Below are 16,829 nucleotides of genomic sequence, written 5' to 3'. Positions count from 1 at the left end.
TAGAAAAGAATGTTGCAAAGAGTCCTTAATTTTGTTCATTCCTTTTGACTGAGTAGGTTGCAGCAACCGGCTACCACCTTTAGTCCAGCAGACTTTGAGGCATTATTGTACTGCGGCATTGATGACAGTCACATAGAGTGACATAGAGTGCATGCATTTATGTAAGTAGACTTCAGAGCGTGGGCTGTTATTAGCCTGTTTCACAGTTTGATACTGTCGTCTCCATCTTCAGTGCACCTGCCTCGGAGGACAGGTGGTAAATTGGCGAGGTGAAAACCCCCCTTCCAGCTTTTAGGCTTGAGGAGGGAAAAAGGAAAGAGAAGAGTGGTGAGGGGTGGCCCGGTGGCTTGGGCGTCATCTCGGCTGCAGTGGGTGGTTGGTTCAAAACCCAGTGCAGGTCGAGGATGGGTACAAACACCGCCAGGCCTTGCGCTTGGCTTTCTTATGGGTGTGCATTTGGAAGATGCTCGGCGAATCTTGCTCTGCCTTTTCGGGTGTAAACAGAGTTTCTCACACCTCAGCATGCATAGGTGGATTGTGTTATCATGTGTACATGAGGGTTCAAGTTTGTCACACTAACCAGCATGTATCAGGTTACGTGTCACTCCTGTAAACAAAGTTTTGAAATAACTTCAATTGAGGATGTCAATGCAGGCTTGGGAAATTCCAGATTCACTGTCAGCTATTTGGCCTTGAGACGAAAGAAAAATAAGGAACATCTCTGTAAAAAATGCTTCGCTGTCACACCACACCTAGCACTTGAAATTTGCTTTGCATGCTCGTAGTCATCCTGCAATACTTTAATTTCAGAAAGGATAGACAGTGCAATGGATAAGTCATTTGCACATGCACCAGTTGTGACAGTGGAGTAGGTACCCCTGACCTTTTGTTTTTCAAAGCTTGAGAAAATGAGGACTTAAATACTGGAGCTCTTGATTGATTTGATTGATTTATAGGGAGGGAAAGGCATGGTAACTGTCTCACTTGTTTTCTGTGGACACCTCAACTGTGCCGTAATGGAAGGGAGGAAGGTGGGAGTGAAAGTGGAAAGAGAGAAAGAGGAGCCGTAGTGGAGGGATACGGAGTAATTTCGACCACCTGGGGATCTTTAACGTGCTCTGACTTCGCACAGCACACGGACACCTCATCATTTCGCCTCCATCGAAACGCACTCGCCGAGGTCGGGTTCGCACCCGGGTACTCCAGCACAGTAGTCGGGCGTCTTACCACTGCACCACCCCGTGTCCTTTGAAAGCAGACATACTTGAGCAACTACAGTCCTTCACAATAATACTTCAGTCTTTAGCATTAGATCCGGAATCAGGCAAGCCACAGTGTATTCAAGTGCTTGCATTGCACTAGGGTATAACAACAGGGCCACAGGTCAATATGCACTTTGACTCCTTAGTAATTGATCGCTGCATTGACTTCCTTTTGCAGGGTGCAGCAAGAATGTGGAGCCCACCGATTACAGGCACTTCTACATTGCGCGACTGCAGCTGTGCATATTTGGACACATTGCGCTCTGACATTGTGACAAGTGATAGCCAACTGCTTTCCCCATCAAAATGCTGCATCCCTTTTGTTTGTTATGTGTGACAAGTGCTAGCCAACTGCTTTCCCCGTCAAAATGTTGCATCCCTTTTGTGTGTGATGTTTTGTTTTTCTTAAAGAAAGCAGAGGATTTAGCAGCACTGTTTTTGACTGGATCTACGAACTTTGAAGCTTCATAGCATGTGCTGAATACTTTTTACATCTATCAGGTACTGTTTACATATTGTGTGGCTTCTTTTACTAGCGTTGCCTCGGTCTTTTTCCATATAGAGTGGTGTTGTTGATGGCAGCTCAGGGTTACCTACATGCGCCTCTTTATTCCTGAGCCAAATGCAGAACCTGCACATGATGTTACTTCCAAAAAACCCATGCCTAACATAAATCCAATGAAGAAATCACTTAGTCTGTTGTTGATGGCAGCTCAGGGTTACCTACATGTGCCTCTTTATTCTTGAGCCAAATGCAGAACCTGCACATGATGTTACTTCCAAAAAACCCATGCCTAACATAAATCCAATGAAGAAATCACTTAGTCTCCTTAGCTTTAACAGAAGCTAAGTATCATGCTTTGTATTTACTGCAGGAACATGCACACTAAGGTACACCAGACTATGTACACCAGAATTATGGTTTTTCTGTTGAGGCGTCATTGTCAATGTTACTTTTCAGTTAGCCCCCAAGAATACCAAACGGCACTTGGCTGAATGCGCAGGTCTCCTTAAATGAGGTAACAATTGTCACTGCTCATGACCACTGAGAAAGATGTCGGCTATTGTTTAGTGTCAATCCGTCAGGAGCTATGTCCAGTGTAAAGGAAGCCAGGGAAGTTAGATACGAGAGCTAAATAGGCAACCACCTGTACTGTGCTGCATTTTTTACTGAAAGCAGAGTTTTGATTCAGGCAGTTTTATCTTGGTGTATACTTGCATGGTGATGCATTCTGCTATGTTTTTTCCCACTTCACTGTACTGAAACGCTTCTAAATGAAACGAAAGTTAGCCCTGTAACAAGCATTTGCACTAGAAGCTGTGAACTCTAGAACAGAATAGAATTCACATGAAGCATCTGTGTGTGCCGTTAGCTGTCATATTGTCCAAGAAGTATGAATTCTTAAAAAACTGTGCAGCAGCCAGTTGTAATCGTGTGTAGCCCTAAACATGCTGTGTGGCTACGACACACATAACTTTGTCTGATTTATCTGCATCTTTTGGAGATGCTTTTACTCTTAACGGCTTCTACAAATCCCTAACATGGACCTTGCATCACAGTTCAGCTATTCACGTGATGAGAATTGGAAAAGCTTTAGTTGTCCAATTTTCACTAATATTTATGGAAGTTTCAAAGCTTTGTTGGCATGCAGTTTTTTTTTCTCTCGAGCCTTTGTCTCTTCTCAAATGCTTGCCAACTAGGTCAGGATTATTCACTTTACACTAAAATATGCTTAAGGCCCACAAAGATGACCTAGTTGGGTTCAGGAGTCTCAAAAATATGCATATCTGCTGTGATGTTCTTTGTCATGGTGCAGCTACATGTATACTTTAACTGAAAGCATGTATATGAGACTAGAATGACTAGTGCCAACATGTATGCTAGTTAGTTAGTTTACCTTGTTCTCATTAAAGATAGGCAGCATAAGTGAAATTAATTGCATACAAAATATGATTGAAAAGCTATAAAATGTTGGGCAAGCACTAATAACTCAGTGATAAATACAGTCGAACCCGGATATATCGAACTCGAAGGGGATCGCGAAATAGTTCGATATATCGATAATTCGATATACAAAAATCTGCTTGTGACGGCACTTACTATGCGAAAAAACGATACCGTATTTGTCGCGTAATCAACCGACTCGCATAATGAACCCACCCTCCACTTTTGCACCCGAGAATTTGAAAAAAAAAAAAAGAAAAGCGTTAAGGCCAGCTCGCTCACATGCAAGCAACTGAGCGATCTCAGCGGCAGCGACAGAGCGAAAATTTTCAAGCTTGTTGGAACTGCGCCCCTCTCGCCGCTCGAGCCACCAGGGCATCTCAAAACAGTGTTTCTGTGTCGCCGCGGCGGCAGAAATCGCGAGCATTTTCGCTTGCATGTCGACGGCCCGCGTCAGTCCGTTTCGGTCGTCTCACCCACAGCTCATTGGCAGCGTGCCAAGATGCTGCGCAGTGATAACGTCGGGGCGCGTTTATCTTTTGATAGCTCCTGCGGTGGCGGGGAGCGAACTTGGCAGAGTGCCCGTGATGGCTTGATTGCACAAGCCTGGTTCGATTTATCATGCCGCGCTTGGGGCGGGCATCATGATCGCAGCAGCTGACTGCGTGCTTTCGCTGATTCATACATGCAAGGACAAACGATAAAAAAAAATAAAATAAACGTCCCCGCAAAAAAAAAAAAAATCCTTGCCGCTTATTAACGTCCGCCGCCGCCATATCTTACGCTACGCCGTGCGTACAGCACAACGATAAGAAAGAATGGCTCTCACAAAAAAAAAAAAAAAAAAAAGAGAGAGAAGAAAAAAAAAAAAAGAGCTGTTTCTTCTTAACATCCGCAGGCGCCATAGCCACGTCAGCCACCGCGCCGCCGCTCGCAGAGGGTTCGCAACACACGCTGGAAAAAGCGTCCCACGTCTGTCTGAAAAGGGGCTGAGCTGGCTTGGCGCATGCGTTGCGCGTGCTGAAGGAGAGAGATAGCTCGGCAAAAGAATGGGCACACCCACACACATGGCTTGCAAACGCCATGTGTTGGCGCGCGGGAAACGACAACTGCAGATGGGCGCGCCTTTAGGGAATGGGTGCGGCGCTGCCCAGACCAGCCGTCGCCGAACTGTCCCCTCATTCCTTCCGCGCGTGGCTTGAAAACGTCACGTGGCAAACGGCTAAGGGTGATGCGATCGTCTTTGGGGAAGGCACACTTTCCAGTGCGTGGTGCGGAGTTCTATATATCGAACGACCGGTGAAATTGAGTTCGATATATGACGCGGCTTTCCTATACTTTTACATGGGATTTTCAAGGAGATATTTCGTGAGTTCGATATAACCAAAATTCGATATATCCGGGTTCGACTGTATAAGCACACAGCTCCTATTCCAGACTAAGGAGCAAACTCCTGTCGCCAATTTGTTACATGTCGCATCGAACAGCGCTAGAAAACACAGGGGCAGGAGAAAGGACTCCACAGGACAAGCGCTTGTCCTGTGTCGTCCATTTTCTGTCCCCATTTTGCGATGCAATGCGATGGGCCGTTACCAACTTGCAGAAATCGCTCTAGTTGTTGGTATACTTGTTGATGCCACGTATCTCTTGAAGATGCAGGGTACCTCGAGGCTGTTGAGGAGGTGCAGAAAACGGCGGAGGGGTATTCCTGCAGCATGTGCAGCTACACTTCGCCGGCCAAGTGCACGCTTGCGCGTCACATGCGGACGCACACTGGCGAGCGCCCATTCCGATGCGACTTCTGCCCCATGGCATTCACGCAGCGCTCGAACATGGTGCGGCACCAAAGGACGCACACTGGTCAGGACCGCTTCAAGTGCCACTACTGCACCATGACATTCCCACACAGGGGCGAGTATGTTGCCCACATTGCCAAGCACAACCAGGCCAAGTTTCACAGCTGCAAGGTGTGCGGCGGCAGCTTTGAGGTTGCCAGGAGCTTATTGGCGCACAGGTGTCGAGTGAAGGTCAAGCGAGAACCTTCCTGAGCTGTAGCATGGACAAAAGGGAGAAGGCACAGCGTGGAAGACTGTTACAAGACTGGGCTTGTTCACTTGTTAATGAAAGGTTGTGGTTAAAATCGCAGTTTTCATTTTGTTTTTTTCTCTAATAAATTTACATGTAGCATCGTCTGTCTGAGACTTTGCCGTCTTTCATATAGCAGTCTGTGGTGTTCAATCGTTGTGTGATGCAGACTCGACCACGTAATATGCATTTCCGTCATTTCCCAAGGAAGCAAAGACCAGTCACTGCTGTCTACTATCATTACTATCAAAAACACCTGTACCGCATTGGTATTTCTACATTTCATCTCTGCAAGAGTATACATTTCAGGCAACTGTGACAGGCAGTGGAATCTCAAACAAAGGATATCAGCAGGACACCTCAGACGTCTGTGTAAACATTCAAATTGTTGCTCACAAATGCCAAAGCTGTATTCCAGTCAGACTACCTACCTTCAGCTTTTCTGTATGTGTATTTTCAATTTCTGGTGCAGGTTATAAGCAAGAAAATGTGCTATTCCCTTTAACGGCCTGAAATGTATTCATTCCATGGAGCAGCGCTTATCCCAACGTTACTAGATCCTTTCCAGTTCTCAAACTCCCTCCACGACAGCCGTCGATGCATGGCCCCTTTGCGTTTCCGCTCACCAGATAGTGCGGCGGCCACGGTTAGCCCGACGCCCCGAGCAGCGCAATGCGAAGCGCTTACGGCTTGCCTGGCAAATCGCTTAGTTTGCCTTAACATTGTGACATGCATTGCGTTGCGCATATTTTTGCTGCTCATTAGGGCTCTATTCAGACATTGGGGAGCGGCTATAATTGAGCGGAATGAACTCGAGAAAGCACGAGCGGCGAAGCTGCCTGGAACAAACTCACTGCCCGCTTTGCGTGCAGTAATTGCTGAAAACAAGAAATAAGCAAAGGAAACTGCTTATCTGAGTGGTGTAAGCACATTTATTGTGAGGCACAAAGAACGCACAAACATATTTCGCTTGGTCAACACCCCTTTACAACAGACGAGCTTTCTTACTCGTGATGGCGACTTTCACACATGCACGGTTTCTAGGCGGCGGTTCACATCCCTCGCATAAAAGTGGATGCGCGTTACGATAAAGGATAAAAAAAAAACACAAGAGTTGGCACGTGAACGCGTACCTGTGCTGATCGCAACCCAGCCACGTTAGACTACAGTCATCCAGGACCTTCCAAAATATGTCGCCACAGAGACCTTCCTCATCAAGTGAAAGCAAAATGGACTGATTTGCAACTCTTATTAAGTGCAGCATCTTCCTGCTGGGTTGCCCCAGGCTTCTTTCTTTGAAGCGCCGATATGAGGTCAAATATGCATCGGTACCTTACTGGAGCTTCTAAACTTATGTCCCGCTGCCAAAACTGGCAATCTGCATGCTTGCAGACTTTATATACTACATATAGCTAAGCAGTATACAACATTGTCCTCTACAGAACCTCTGTAGTAGCTGTGTTCATCACTTGTTTTTTCAGGAAGGAACAATGGAAACGATTTCTAACAACCTAGCCTCAATTTCACTTTGCAATTGCAAAGCCTGCTGGAAAGGCATATATCGCTCGTCTTCCAGTTTCTTATAGTTGTATCTGTCCTCGTGAATGTATAGCCCTAAGATTCGTATTTTCTCAATCTTTTGTACAGACATTCTTTCAACTTTGATATCGAATTCAAGCTAGCTCTGTTCGAGCGATATGCCTTTCCAGCGGTCTTCAATATTTCTTCCACACCTACAAGTGCAGCGCTTGTTCCCCTTGAACACTTTCACGCAGTGCTGTTTTTATAGGTCTGTACAAGCTCAGCAGGCGAAATATATGCGATAAATTCATGACAGTAGGATGGGACTCATCACCTCAAGTGAACGTGCCAGGCCAAAATGCTGCTGAAAACGAAAACAAGCATTATATAGTAAACGTACGCATCTGTAACTTTAAAGGCAAACTGAAACAAAGCCATTCTGTTACCCCAACGGGTCGTGGTTAAGCTGGATGGTCAATATGCAAATTGCGCCCTTGTCGAATAGGTAACTGATAATGTCTAAGCGTCGATGACAATGTGACACGTATGGACTGCATTGTCATTTGCGAGGCAAACAGCTTCGTGCCCTTTTCGACTGCGTTTTTCTCAGTCGTGTTCGAAAGGTACTTCGGACAATATGGGAAGAGGCTAGGTATGGCATCGTCTTTCAGTGCTCATTTGTCACGTGGTATCGTCACCAAATTCCCACATATTTTGTGCTCGAACACTTTCAAAATATCCTCATCGTGGAAATGGAGGTCGCAAATTGAACACGAGCTCTAAAGCTTTTTGTTCTGCCTTGGTACTGTGCGCTCCCATAGCTACAGGCGTGCAGCGTTGCGGGGCGGCCTGAAAAAATTTCTCTTCTCTCCAACAGATTGCACAGAACCGTAGCCGTTTTTACAACCTGGCACGAAACAGCGTGGCATGATTCGCTGTCACACACTGCACGACAACTGCGCATACAAAAGCAAACATTTCCAGATGTGTACGCTGCCGCAGGACAAGCCCGGAACCCACCACGACGTGCTGTTCGCTACGTTCGCTGCACCTAGTAACACGTTGGTGTCAAAAACAACGTTGTGCTGCTATTCGCCGGGCCACGTCCCGTCTGGAGGCATGCACGCGCGCTTTGAAAAGAGCGCGCGCCGCTGCGTTCAGTCCGGCCGTGTCCGGGCAAACTGCGTCACGTACATCACCGCGCAGAGCGCAACGAGCGTCAGGCGGTGCGCCGGAGTTTGAGAACTGGAAAAGTATCTAGTAACGTTGGCTTATCCTATGGTGCTTAGTTGCTAACATATTTTTGCATCACAAGTTGTCGACATGAACAGTGTGCAAGGAATGAAAATACAAATGATACGCATATACATATAGTTCTCGACTTGCAACCGAGCAATGCACATACCTAGGAGCAAACAGGCCATGGCAGCCTGTATAACTTTTAGGCAAGACCTAGAATTCTGGCAACAGATACCGGGGACAGATACAGATACAAAAACAGGGTTGGTGTCAATAACTTTCGTCTGCATGCTCAGACTTCAATAATTACTTTTGCACTGACATGCAGCTTCCAAAACAGCCTGGTTTGGTTTAATTTATGGGGTTGAACTTGCAAAAGTGACTTAGGCTATGAGAAACGCCTTAGTGGAGGACTCTGGAAATTTCGACCACCTGGAGTTCTTTAACATGCACTCGCATTGTACAGCACATGGGCATCTTGATTTTCGCCCCCATCAAAAAGTGGCCGCCGAGGCTGCGATTCGATCCTGCATCTTTAGGAACAGTATTCAAGCGCCCTAACCGCTGCACCACCACGGCAGGGCGAAATGCATCCGCACTGAATAATCAACAAGCCCGCGTGCAAATGAAAATTGAGAGAGGAGCCTTTGCCCTAGCGCCTCAATAACTGTCACAGGCATTTGTGCTTCTGGCCTAAGTTAATAGCCGAGTGAACGGCAACGACGTGAAAGAAGCAGTTCTTCACACCGATATTTATGCTTGTCATTCTATTGTTTTCAAGTCCTAACCATATTTAACATCATCCTTGATGTGACTTGGTCCAGTATTGCTAGTATATAATGGAGCAGTTTCAGTCATGTATACAGCAATTCTTGTTCTTTTCAAGTCTCACTCCCTTCTATGGGGCAACCACCAACACTATTTAGCTACAAGCACTCAAAAGAGCCGTTCACAGCTGGATGTTCATCCCTTGGCTGTATTGAATGTTTTAGAGCGCAGCTCTTTGGCAACCGTTCCCTGCGTTTCGCGTCGCCGTCATGCCTCTTAACCAGCTCCGTCCCCCTTTCAGCCCCTCTCTTCCTCTATGGCGGCGACTGCGCGTGTTCTCCGATTGCTCTGCGCACTCCTGCCACCACCTCCCGATAACTTAATTGCTCTCTTCATTTCCCAGACCACAAAGCTTCCTTCATGATAGTCGAGAACTGTTAGTGGAGTGTTTCCTGAAGGAATATGTGTGAAAAATTAAAGTTGTCTGTAATTGTACATACATGTCTTGCTCGAAATCTTTGCCTCAGTCTATCGAAAAGGTGAAACAGCTGATGAGCTGCACTCAAGTCTCACATTAGGAAATAACGTAATCGTCGGCAAATATTTTCCAAGAAGATGGCACTGATCTGTGGCTGGCCATTATTTATTCTGCCCAGAGAGTAAAAGTAATGTAATGAAAGGAAAGTGGATTGGTTTGCCAGTGATGAAGAACACTGGGGAAGGGGGAATGAAAGGGAGAGTAAGGGAGCAAACGGAGGGTGGTGTCAGCACAATGAACTCTTCTGGGTCATCCAATGTATAAGCAAAGCCACGCACACATGCTGGCTGGCACTCATCTCGTGCAAAATCGATGCATAGCACATGTCTTTCACACACACCGCACAGTTACAGAAAAGCTATCACAGCCACTGTATCTCCAGTATCAGACACGTGGCATCCACAGTAACATGAAGTAGACGAAGCACACCATTCTTTCAATGCACTAGTCACGTCCAGTTGATCACACCACATCCAACACGCTGGCATACATTGTTAGTTCAGGATTGCCACTCAGTCTGTGGAGGAAAACAGTTGCAGTGTCACAGTGGAAAAGGATGTTGGCAACTGTCACTTTCATGTCATGGCCAAGTAAGAAGGTTCCAGTGCTTTGTAGTGTCCGCTTCAGCGTGTCTGTTGTCACACAATCAAAAACGAGTGCATCTTCACAAAGTGTCCCCTTCTGAGCTCACACGAAGCACCACAAGTATTGAAACCAGCACACCAGCCAGTGAGAGAATCAAGTCTTTGGACTTTAACTTGGTGGCTCAGATGGATGGCCGTACGTTTTCATCCCACCCTTGAACACCATATAACGGAACGAAGTGTCCTTCGGACTTGGTTGGATACTGGCAGCTGATGTGGTTCCATACTGGCCTCCTGTGTGCCATGCTAGCATGCCAGCACTCGTGCCTCTTACGGCATTGGCTGCTGCATACTCTATAACACCGCAGCTGCTCGGACGAGGATTGCTCACCACATCAGGTGCCCCTGAAAAGCAAATGGAGTACCGATGATTAGAAGTGTCCAACAAAACAAACTGAACTCCTTAACCTCTAATGGCAGTAAATGACATTTATTAGCTCTGTTACAGAGGCATTTCTGAAGGCAGCCGAGCAGTGTTAAACAGTACTGCCAACTGCCATCAATCTCACAACGGCAAGTACATTCATCTGTGACAAGATCTCAGCTGACCTGTCAATTGCATTCGAAGGACTCATGGGAACCACTGTGTTGCTAAGATACCATTTATTTTTTATACCTCACCGAAATTCTTTCAGGACCACACAAGTGAATTCCTTGAGTTAGTGGATGTATGACTGAATGCGACTCCAATGACATGCATCATACTTCCAAACATAACGGAGAGAAGCAAGAAGAAATTTAAAACACCATGGTCAGTGACAAGCAAGAAGAATTGGCAGCTGTAGGTTTTTCAAATCAAACAGAAGTGTGGGTCGAATGTGTACAAGCATACAAAGATGTGGAGCCGCATAAAAAAAAAAAAGCGAGCAGTGAAGCTATGCATGCTTTTACTGCCTTTTCTATATGTGGCATTCATATTCCAGGTATCATTAAAACAGTATACAGTAAAATCTTGTTACTTTGATACCCATTCATTTGAAAATTTGGACAATTCGAACTAGGTGCACGGTCCCAGTCTACAGTGTCGGACATAGTTAATTCAGATGGGCGGTCACGCTGACGTGCGGTTCACACAGCCAGTGATCGCCGTTATGGGCTACCCTGAACATTGGTTGCATGAAACAGCGGCGTCCGCACACCTGACGGTGCTGTGGCAGGAATAACGATAGTTGAAAGTTCTCGAAATACAGCTCACTCGCATAGTTTTGGTTTCACTTTCCTTAACTTCACGCCAGCCCGAGGCTGCAATCGGGAGTGCGCATCGGACTGTTGGGCCGTTTCGGATGCTGTTTGTCACGTAAATGCGATCTTCCTACTCCCCCTCTGCTGGGAATAGGCCTCCATGCCAGCTCCACTTGACTAAGATTACTCATTAATTCACAAGAAACACAAAGCTCACCATGCCAAATTGGCAGCTGAGCAAAATATGGAATAGTAGTACTCTCGTGCAAGAGCTAGTGCCTCGAACTCAGCATTCAATAATGTGACAAAAGTGTGCAGACAGCAACTTCTTTTCACATGTGCATATCTTCCTTGTGCAGCACACACCTCAAGGCAGCCAGTGACAGCTGCCTGCATGCATCATGCAGTATATAACAGGAGTTGCAGTTTTCAGATTTTGCTATTCAAATATTCAGTGCACTTCGGTCAGCGTCTACAGTCAAACCCACTTGTAGCAATATTGAATTGCTGGAAAATACTATTTTTATAACCATGTTAACCTGAAAAAACAAAGAAAACATCACAAATTAGAGATAGATTAATGAGGGGCAAGTGGCTCAGACTTTTCACTTATTCCCAGTCGCAGAAACCCATAATCAGTCAGCTTTGACAACCTTGACATTTCTCTTCAAGACATCATCCAACTGCTGAAGCAGCCGAGCGAAATATTTTAGCACACATGAACTCCCAGCATGGACTTGATTATTTTTAGTGCTTCCTCGTTAGGTGTGGCCGGCATAGTCGCAGTACAGTAAAGCCTAGTTAATTCAAAGTCGTTCGGACCGAGAAAGACGTTCAAATTAACTAGGTTTTCAAATCAACCGGGTCCAGGCTAAAAATTTCATTGTGAGAACACACAGTGGGCGTGTCAATCATGGCCCCCGCTTTTTAGCGCTGTTGGCTCAAGAAGGCGTTTGCTGCTTTTAGGCGTGCCAATGATTTTGTGGCAGTGGACGACGCCCCCGTTCCAAACACCACGGGATAAAAAAAACGTATTAAAAAACGGACGCACCAAGCAAGGCACTGCCGGTGCTCCTTTCAAGGGCGCTGGCACTACCACTAAACATACCACAATGAAAGTATCTTATTAACTAGTAGACCACATGTGCTATGCCCATGTAGTCTAGCAGCTGAAAGTGCTTAACCGAAAGCGCTCCATTGAGCAGCTGCCTGTTTTTCAGACGAAGTGAATCTTTTGTTACACTGTTTGTTTTTTCTTTTGTAGCGTGTACTGCCAGAGACATAATAATGGTCAGCTGCTTCTTGGTTTCACTTGGCTAATATCAATGTAGAAAATGGTTTGCGGGGCTTAATGTCCCAAATCTGACTCAGACTGTGAGACGCTGTAGTGGAGGGCTCCAGAAATTTCGACCACCTTACTGACATTGCAGAGCACATGGGCACCTAGCTTTTCGCCACCATCGAAAAGCGGCCGTCGCGGCCGGAATTCCATCCCACATCCTTGGGCACAGAATTCGAGCACCGAAAACCACTGCAACATCGCGGCGGGTCATTAGTGCAGAAAATATGTTTACCGTATTTACACCCAATTCCAACGCGCACCTTTTTTTTCGGGGAAAATAAGTCTTAAAACTGCATGCGCGTTAAATTCGGGTACAAACCGAAACTGCCTCATAGCTGCCCAACGTCATCGCCATTATGCAATGTCGGAGCTCACGTGTTGCTGGCAACCATGGGAGCACGTTTGCTTGTCGTTTTCTGCGTCGCAGGAGCCATCTGCAAACGGTGTGGTGCTTGTCCATTCCTCTCGGCGAGCGTGGCACAAAAGAATTCACGAAACGAACAGCCTTGCCTCGCTTTTGGTACGTTTATGGCGTGAGTTGCAAGCTAGCGTCATCCGTAGCACGATGGTGGTGTTCTCCGGCAGCCTCTCCGTACAATATCATTTTTGAGAATGAATGCAGCGGCCATGAAGATACGTCGTGTCAGTCACGAGAATAGCTTTAAGCGTGAAGTTATTCTGCATGCAGAAAAGAGCGGCAATAGGCACGCAGCCCATCATTTTGGTGTGCCAGAGACTTAGGTTTGGGACTGGCGAAGACGTAAAAACTTCAATCTTTGAGTGCAAAACGTCAAGAAAAGGCTGCCACGGTCCGCGAGCGGGGAGGTTTCCTGACCTTGGAGATGAGCTGGCAGACTTCTTGAAGCATGTGGATGACATGCCAGTCACCACTGAGATGCTCAAGGTGAAGACCCTTGAGCTTGCGCGTAATCGAGGCCTCTCAAGAAGCCAATTCAAAGCAAGCCGGAACTGGATAACAAGGTTCATGAAGCGCAAAGGATTTTCACTTCTTAGACTGACTGGTGTGAGCCGGAAGCTGCCGCAGGCTTTCGAGGAGAAGCTGATTTCCTTTCAGCGATACATTCTACCGTTGTGACACAGCAATGCATATCGACTTGGGCATATCGGAAACGCTGACCAAACTCCTGTCTATTTTGACATGCCAGCCAATACCACCATGGAGTCAACTGGGCCGAAACAAGTTCGAGTGCTTATATGTCTGATAACGAGGAGACCCGGGTAACCACAATGTTGGCCTGCACTGCATAGCAAGTTGGCTTCTTTTCTTATTATCAAGCGCAAGATACCCCCCAAGTCTGTGAACTTCCACGACGCAGCATAGTGCGTGCGAACGAGAAAGGTTGGATGGACACGGATCTCGTCATCGACTGGATTGACTGTGTGTGGCGCAAGAGGCGCGGTGCTAGGATGGGGCTCCGCTCCATGCTTGTTTTGGGCGCCTTCAAGTGCCACCTAAACAAGCGTGTCAAAGACAGACTGACCTTGTGGTGACACCGGGTGGGATGACTTCCCACCTACAGCCACTAGATCTATGTATCAACAAGCCCGTGAAAGACTGCATTCGGGCACTGTACAGTCACTGGCTAAAATGGCTGCCACACTTTCACAGCCAGCAATAGGCTGAAGCGCGCCTCAATCGAGAAAATGGCCAGGTGGGTGGCTGAAGCTTGGCTTGGAATTTCATCAGTTATGTTGTGAAGGCATTCAAGAAATGCGCAATTTCTAAAGCCATGGACGGCACTGAAGACGAGATGTGGTCAGAGAGTGAGAAGGAGATGTCCGAGAGTGACAGTGAATAAGTTTGGGTGAATAACTTGCCCGTTCCCACCTGAAAACATAGAAATGGTTACACATTTTTCTTGTTCGTGGAAATCACATTCACGTTAGAAGCGGGGCATGCAGCTTTTTTTTTTTTCGGTCTCAAAAATTGCGCACACGTTAGAATCGGAGTTTGCAATTTTTTTGTGTGTTTTGTCGTAAACCGGGTGCGCTTCAGAATCGGAGGTGCGTTGGAATTGGATAAATACAGTATATAATGACTGATATGCCTGTTGGCTTTATTCAACTAATTGCTAGTCTTGCTCAGGTGTGACATACAAAAAGCGGGTGAGCAAGTAGCGGCTGAGTCGGAAATAAGTGTGCCACATGCCTGCATACTGGGTGGCCGCTGAAACCTTGAGCATGTTACACTGTGTCGACCGTGACATGGACTTGACAGCCTGGCCCCTTGAAGCGACTACCTGGCAGCCCGTGTCCTTGATGCCCCTCCCGCCGTAGCACTGCGTGCCAGCACTCTTGACCTTGATTCGGGATGGCTTACAAACGTGAACACGGCCTGGTTTACGAACGTTACCTGCAGAGACAGAAAAAGCCACATACAATAAAATGGGATAATTTTAGAAACTACTTGCGAGGCTCGTGCATCAAGCTAGAAATGGGGGGTAGTTAGCGATTCTGTGAGTGTGATGGCCATGCCTATATTGGATAGACCAAACGAAACGTACAAGTCTGCTCACTTCCGTTCTACTACACAGTTGCACATGGTAAGCTTGCTCAACTTCACAAAACAGAGAGACGAAGGACCGCAGAATGTTCAGGTATGATCTAACCTTCAATATCCAGTCCCTAAGACCTGTGAAAATATACAATTTTGAATGCTGGGTTGAATAGTCCTGTATTCAGTATTTGAAATCTTTGAACGTCCCTACAAAGCGAAAACATTCGAGGAACACATGCTCCGTGTGGTTTTGTTAATGTTCCTCCCTCACAATGACGCCACAGTTTGTGTGCAATGACGGCCCTGGCTACTCCGGCTCTATGGATATTCCCTAGTGCAGTGCACCTGTCCACCGGCAGTCGGCATGCAGCAACACAGTCCGTACGTCTGGCAGGTACCCACAGAGTCGCCACTTTAGAACAGCAACCTCGCCACAGCAATTAAAGCCAGCACTTGAAGTTCCCGCACCCCACAAACGTGCCAGCTTCAGGTGTTGGCTGGCTGGCCCAACTTTCAATTGCCATTGTAGCAAAGGGTCAATGTGTCTACAATGAGTGAGAAAGCTTCAATACATACTTTCTCTGGTTTGGTTTGTGGGGTTTTACGTCCCAAAGCGACTCAAGCTATGAGAGACGCCGTAGGACTCCGCAAATTTTGATTACCTGGGGTTCTTTAAAGGGAAGCTGCACCGGTTTTAGATTTCGATGATTTTCGAGCGGTTGTATGATTGTAGCGTGCAGTTTAAGTATGCAAAATATATTGGCGGTAGCATTTGAAACAATGGTGCAATTAGCGATTGAAGTCACGACGGCTGGCTATCAAGCTTCACTGCACTGCACAGCGACGGCTGGGGGACGCATGATGACGTCATCGACGGTACCGGTACGTTTCTTTCGTAGACACACTTGGTTTGAAGAAATAAAAAGAAGGCTGCCGAAAGCAAAGCCCTGGAAATGTTGATTGCCAACATCAGAAACGGCACAGCAAGATCTGGGCAGACGCAACGAACATAAGAAATATTACCGTCCGTGACGTCATCACCGAGCTTCTCCGCAGAACTTCAGTGCCGTGAGAAGAAGCTTGGGATTGAGTCGTCGATTACACCACCAGTTTCAATTATAGCGCAAAAACACTTTGCATTCATTACTTACAGCCTATGTAGGTTTGAATTCTTGAATATCGCAAAATTCTCGAAAAGTGATGCAGCTGCTCTTTAATGTGCACTGACATCGCACAGCACACGGGCACCTTGCTTTTCGCCTCCATCGAAAAGTGACCGCCGAGGCCCGGATTCGATCCCGCACCCTTAAGCCGCGTTCAGACTATGTGCGCATCCGTCGTAAGTATCGTATTTATCGCAGTGCGCATAGTGGCTGGAACTCCCGTTTACGTAGCTTGCGACCGCGCATGTTCACACTGGGCCGTTCAGTAAGATGCGTTCTTTACGACCGGCCAATCAGCGCTCTCAACATGGCGCCAGTTAGCAAGCGGCTGATAGCGGAGGTCTGGGCTCTTCAAGCTCAAAATGAGATGTGAAAGAAACGACTGGACACACAAATAAAATACAAAAAAAAAAACAATGGGTATATTAACAATTAACAACTCGATTATAAATACACTTCGTTTCACACACGCACGTTCGCACACAGTTTTCAAACGTCCGCTCACCGTGCTGACGCACCGCTCACTCCTTCGCACATTTCTTCACACGCTCGTTCTCATTGTCGACGTATTGCGCAATCCTGCTCGGTGTCCCGTGATCGCACTCTCTCGCACCAAACCAGG

The 16,829-nt window shown here is 46.7% G+C and overlaps 1 protein-coding gene across 3 annotated transcripts in view; it reads right to left on the bottom strand.

Moving 5' to 3' along the window:
- Nucleotides 1-9,449: 9,449 nt before the first annotated feature.
- Nucleotides 9,450-16,829, bottom strand: part of LOC146180064 (uncharacterized) — a 33,398-nt gene continuing 26,018 nt past the window's right edge. For all 3 annotated transcript variants that reach the window (XM_084579409.1, XM_084579407.1, XM_084579408.1), the window contains exons 4-5: nucleotides 14,697-14,900; nucleotides 9,450-10,347 (exon numbers count right to left, since the gene is read on the bottom strand). In XM_084579409.1, coding sequence (XP_084435535.1) covers nucleotides 10,112-10,347; nucleotides 14,697-14,900 — 440 coding nt within the window. In that variant the 3' untranslated portion in view covers nucleotides 9,450-10,111. The remainder of the gene's footprint in view (nucleotides 10,348-14,696; nucleotides 14,901-16,829) is intronic.

Source organism: Amblyomma maculatum, chromosome 9, assembly GCF_055883805.1.
Source record: "Amblyomma maculatum isolate TAMU_Amacu chromosome 9, ASM5588380v1, whole genome shotgun sequence".
Classification (NCBI taxonomy): domain Eukaryota; kingdom Metazoa; phylum Arthropoda; class Arachnida; order Ixodida; family Ixodidae; genus Amblyomma; species Amblyomma maculatum.
Note: the sequence above shows the minus strand (reverse complement) of the source record. Positions and strands in the feature narration are given on the sequence as shown.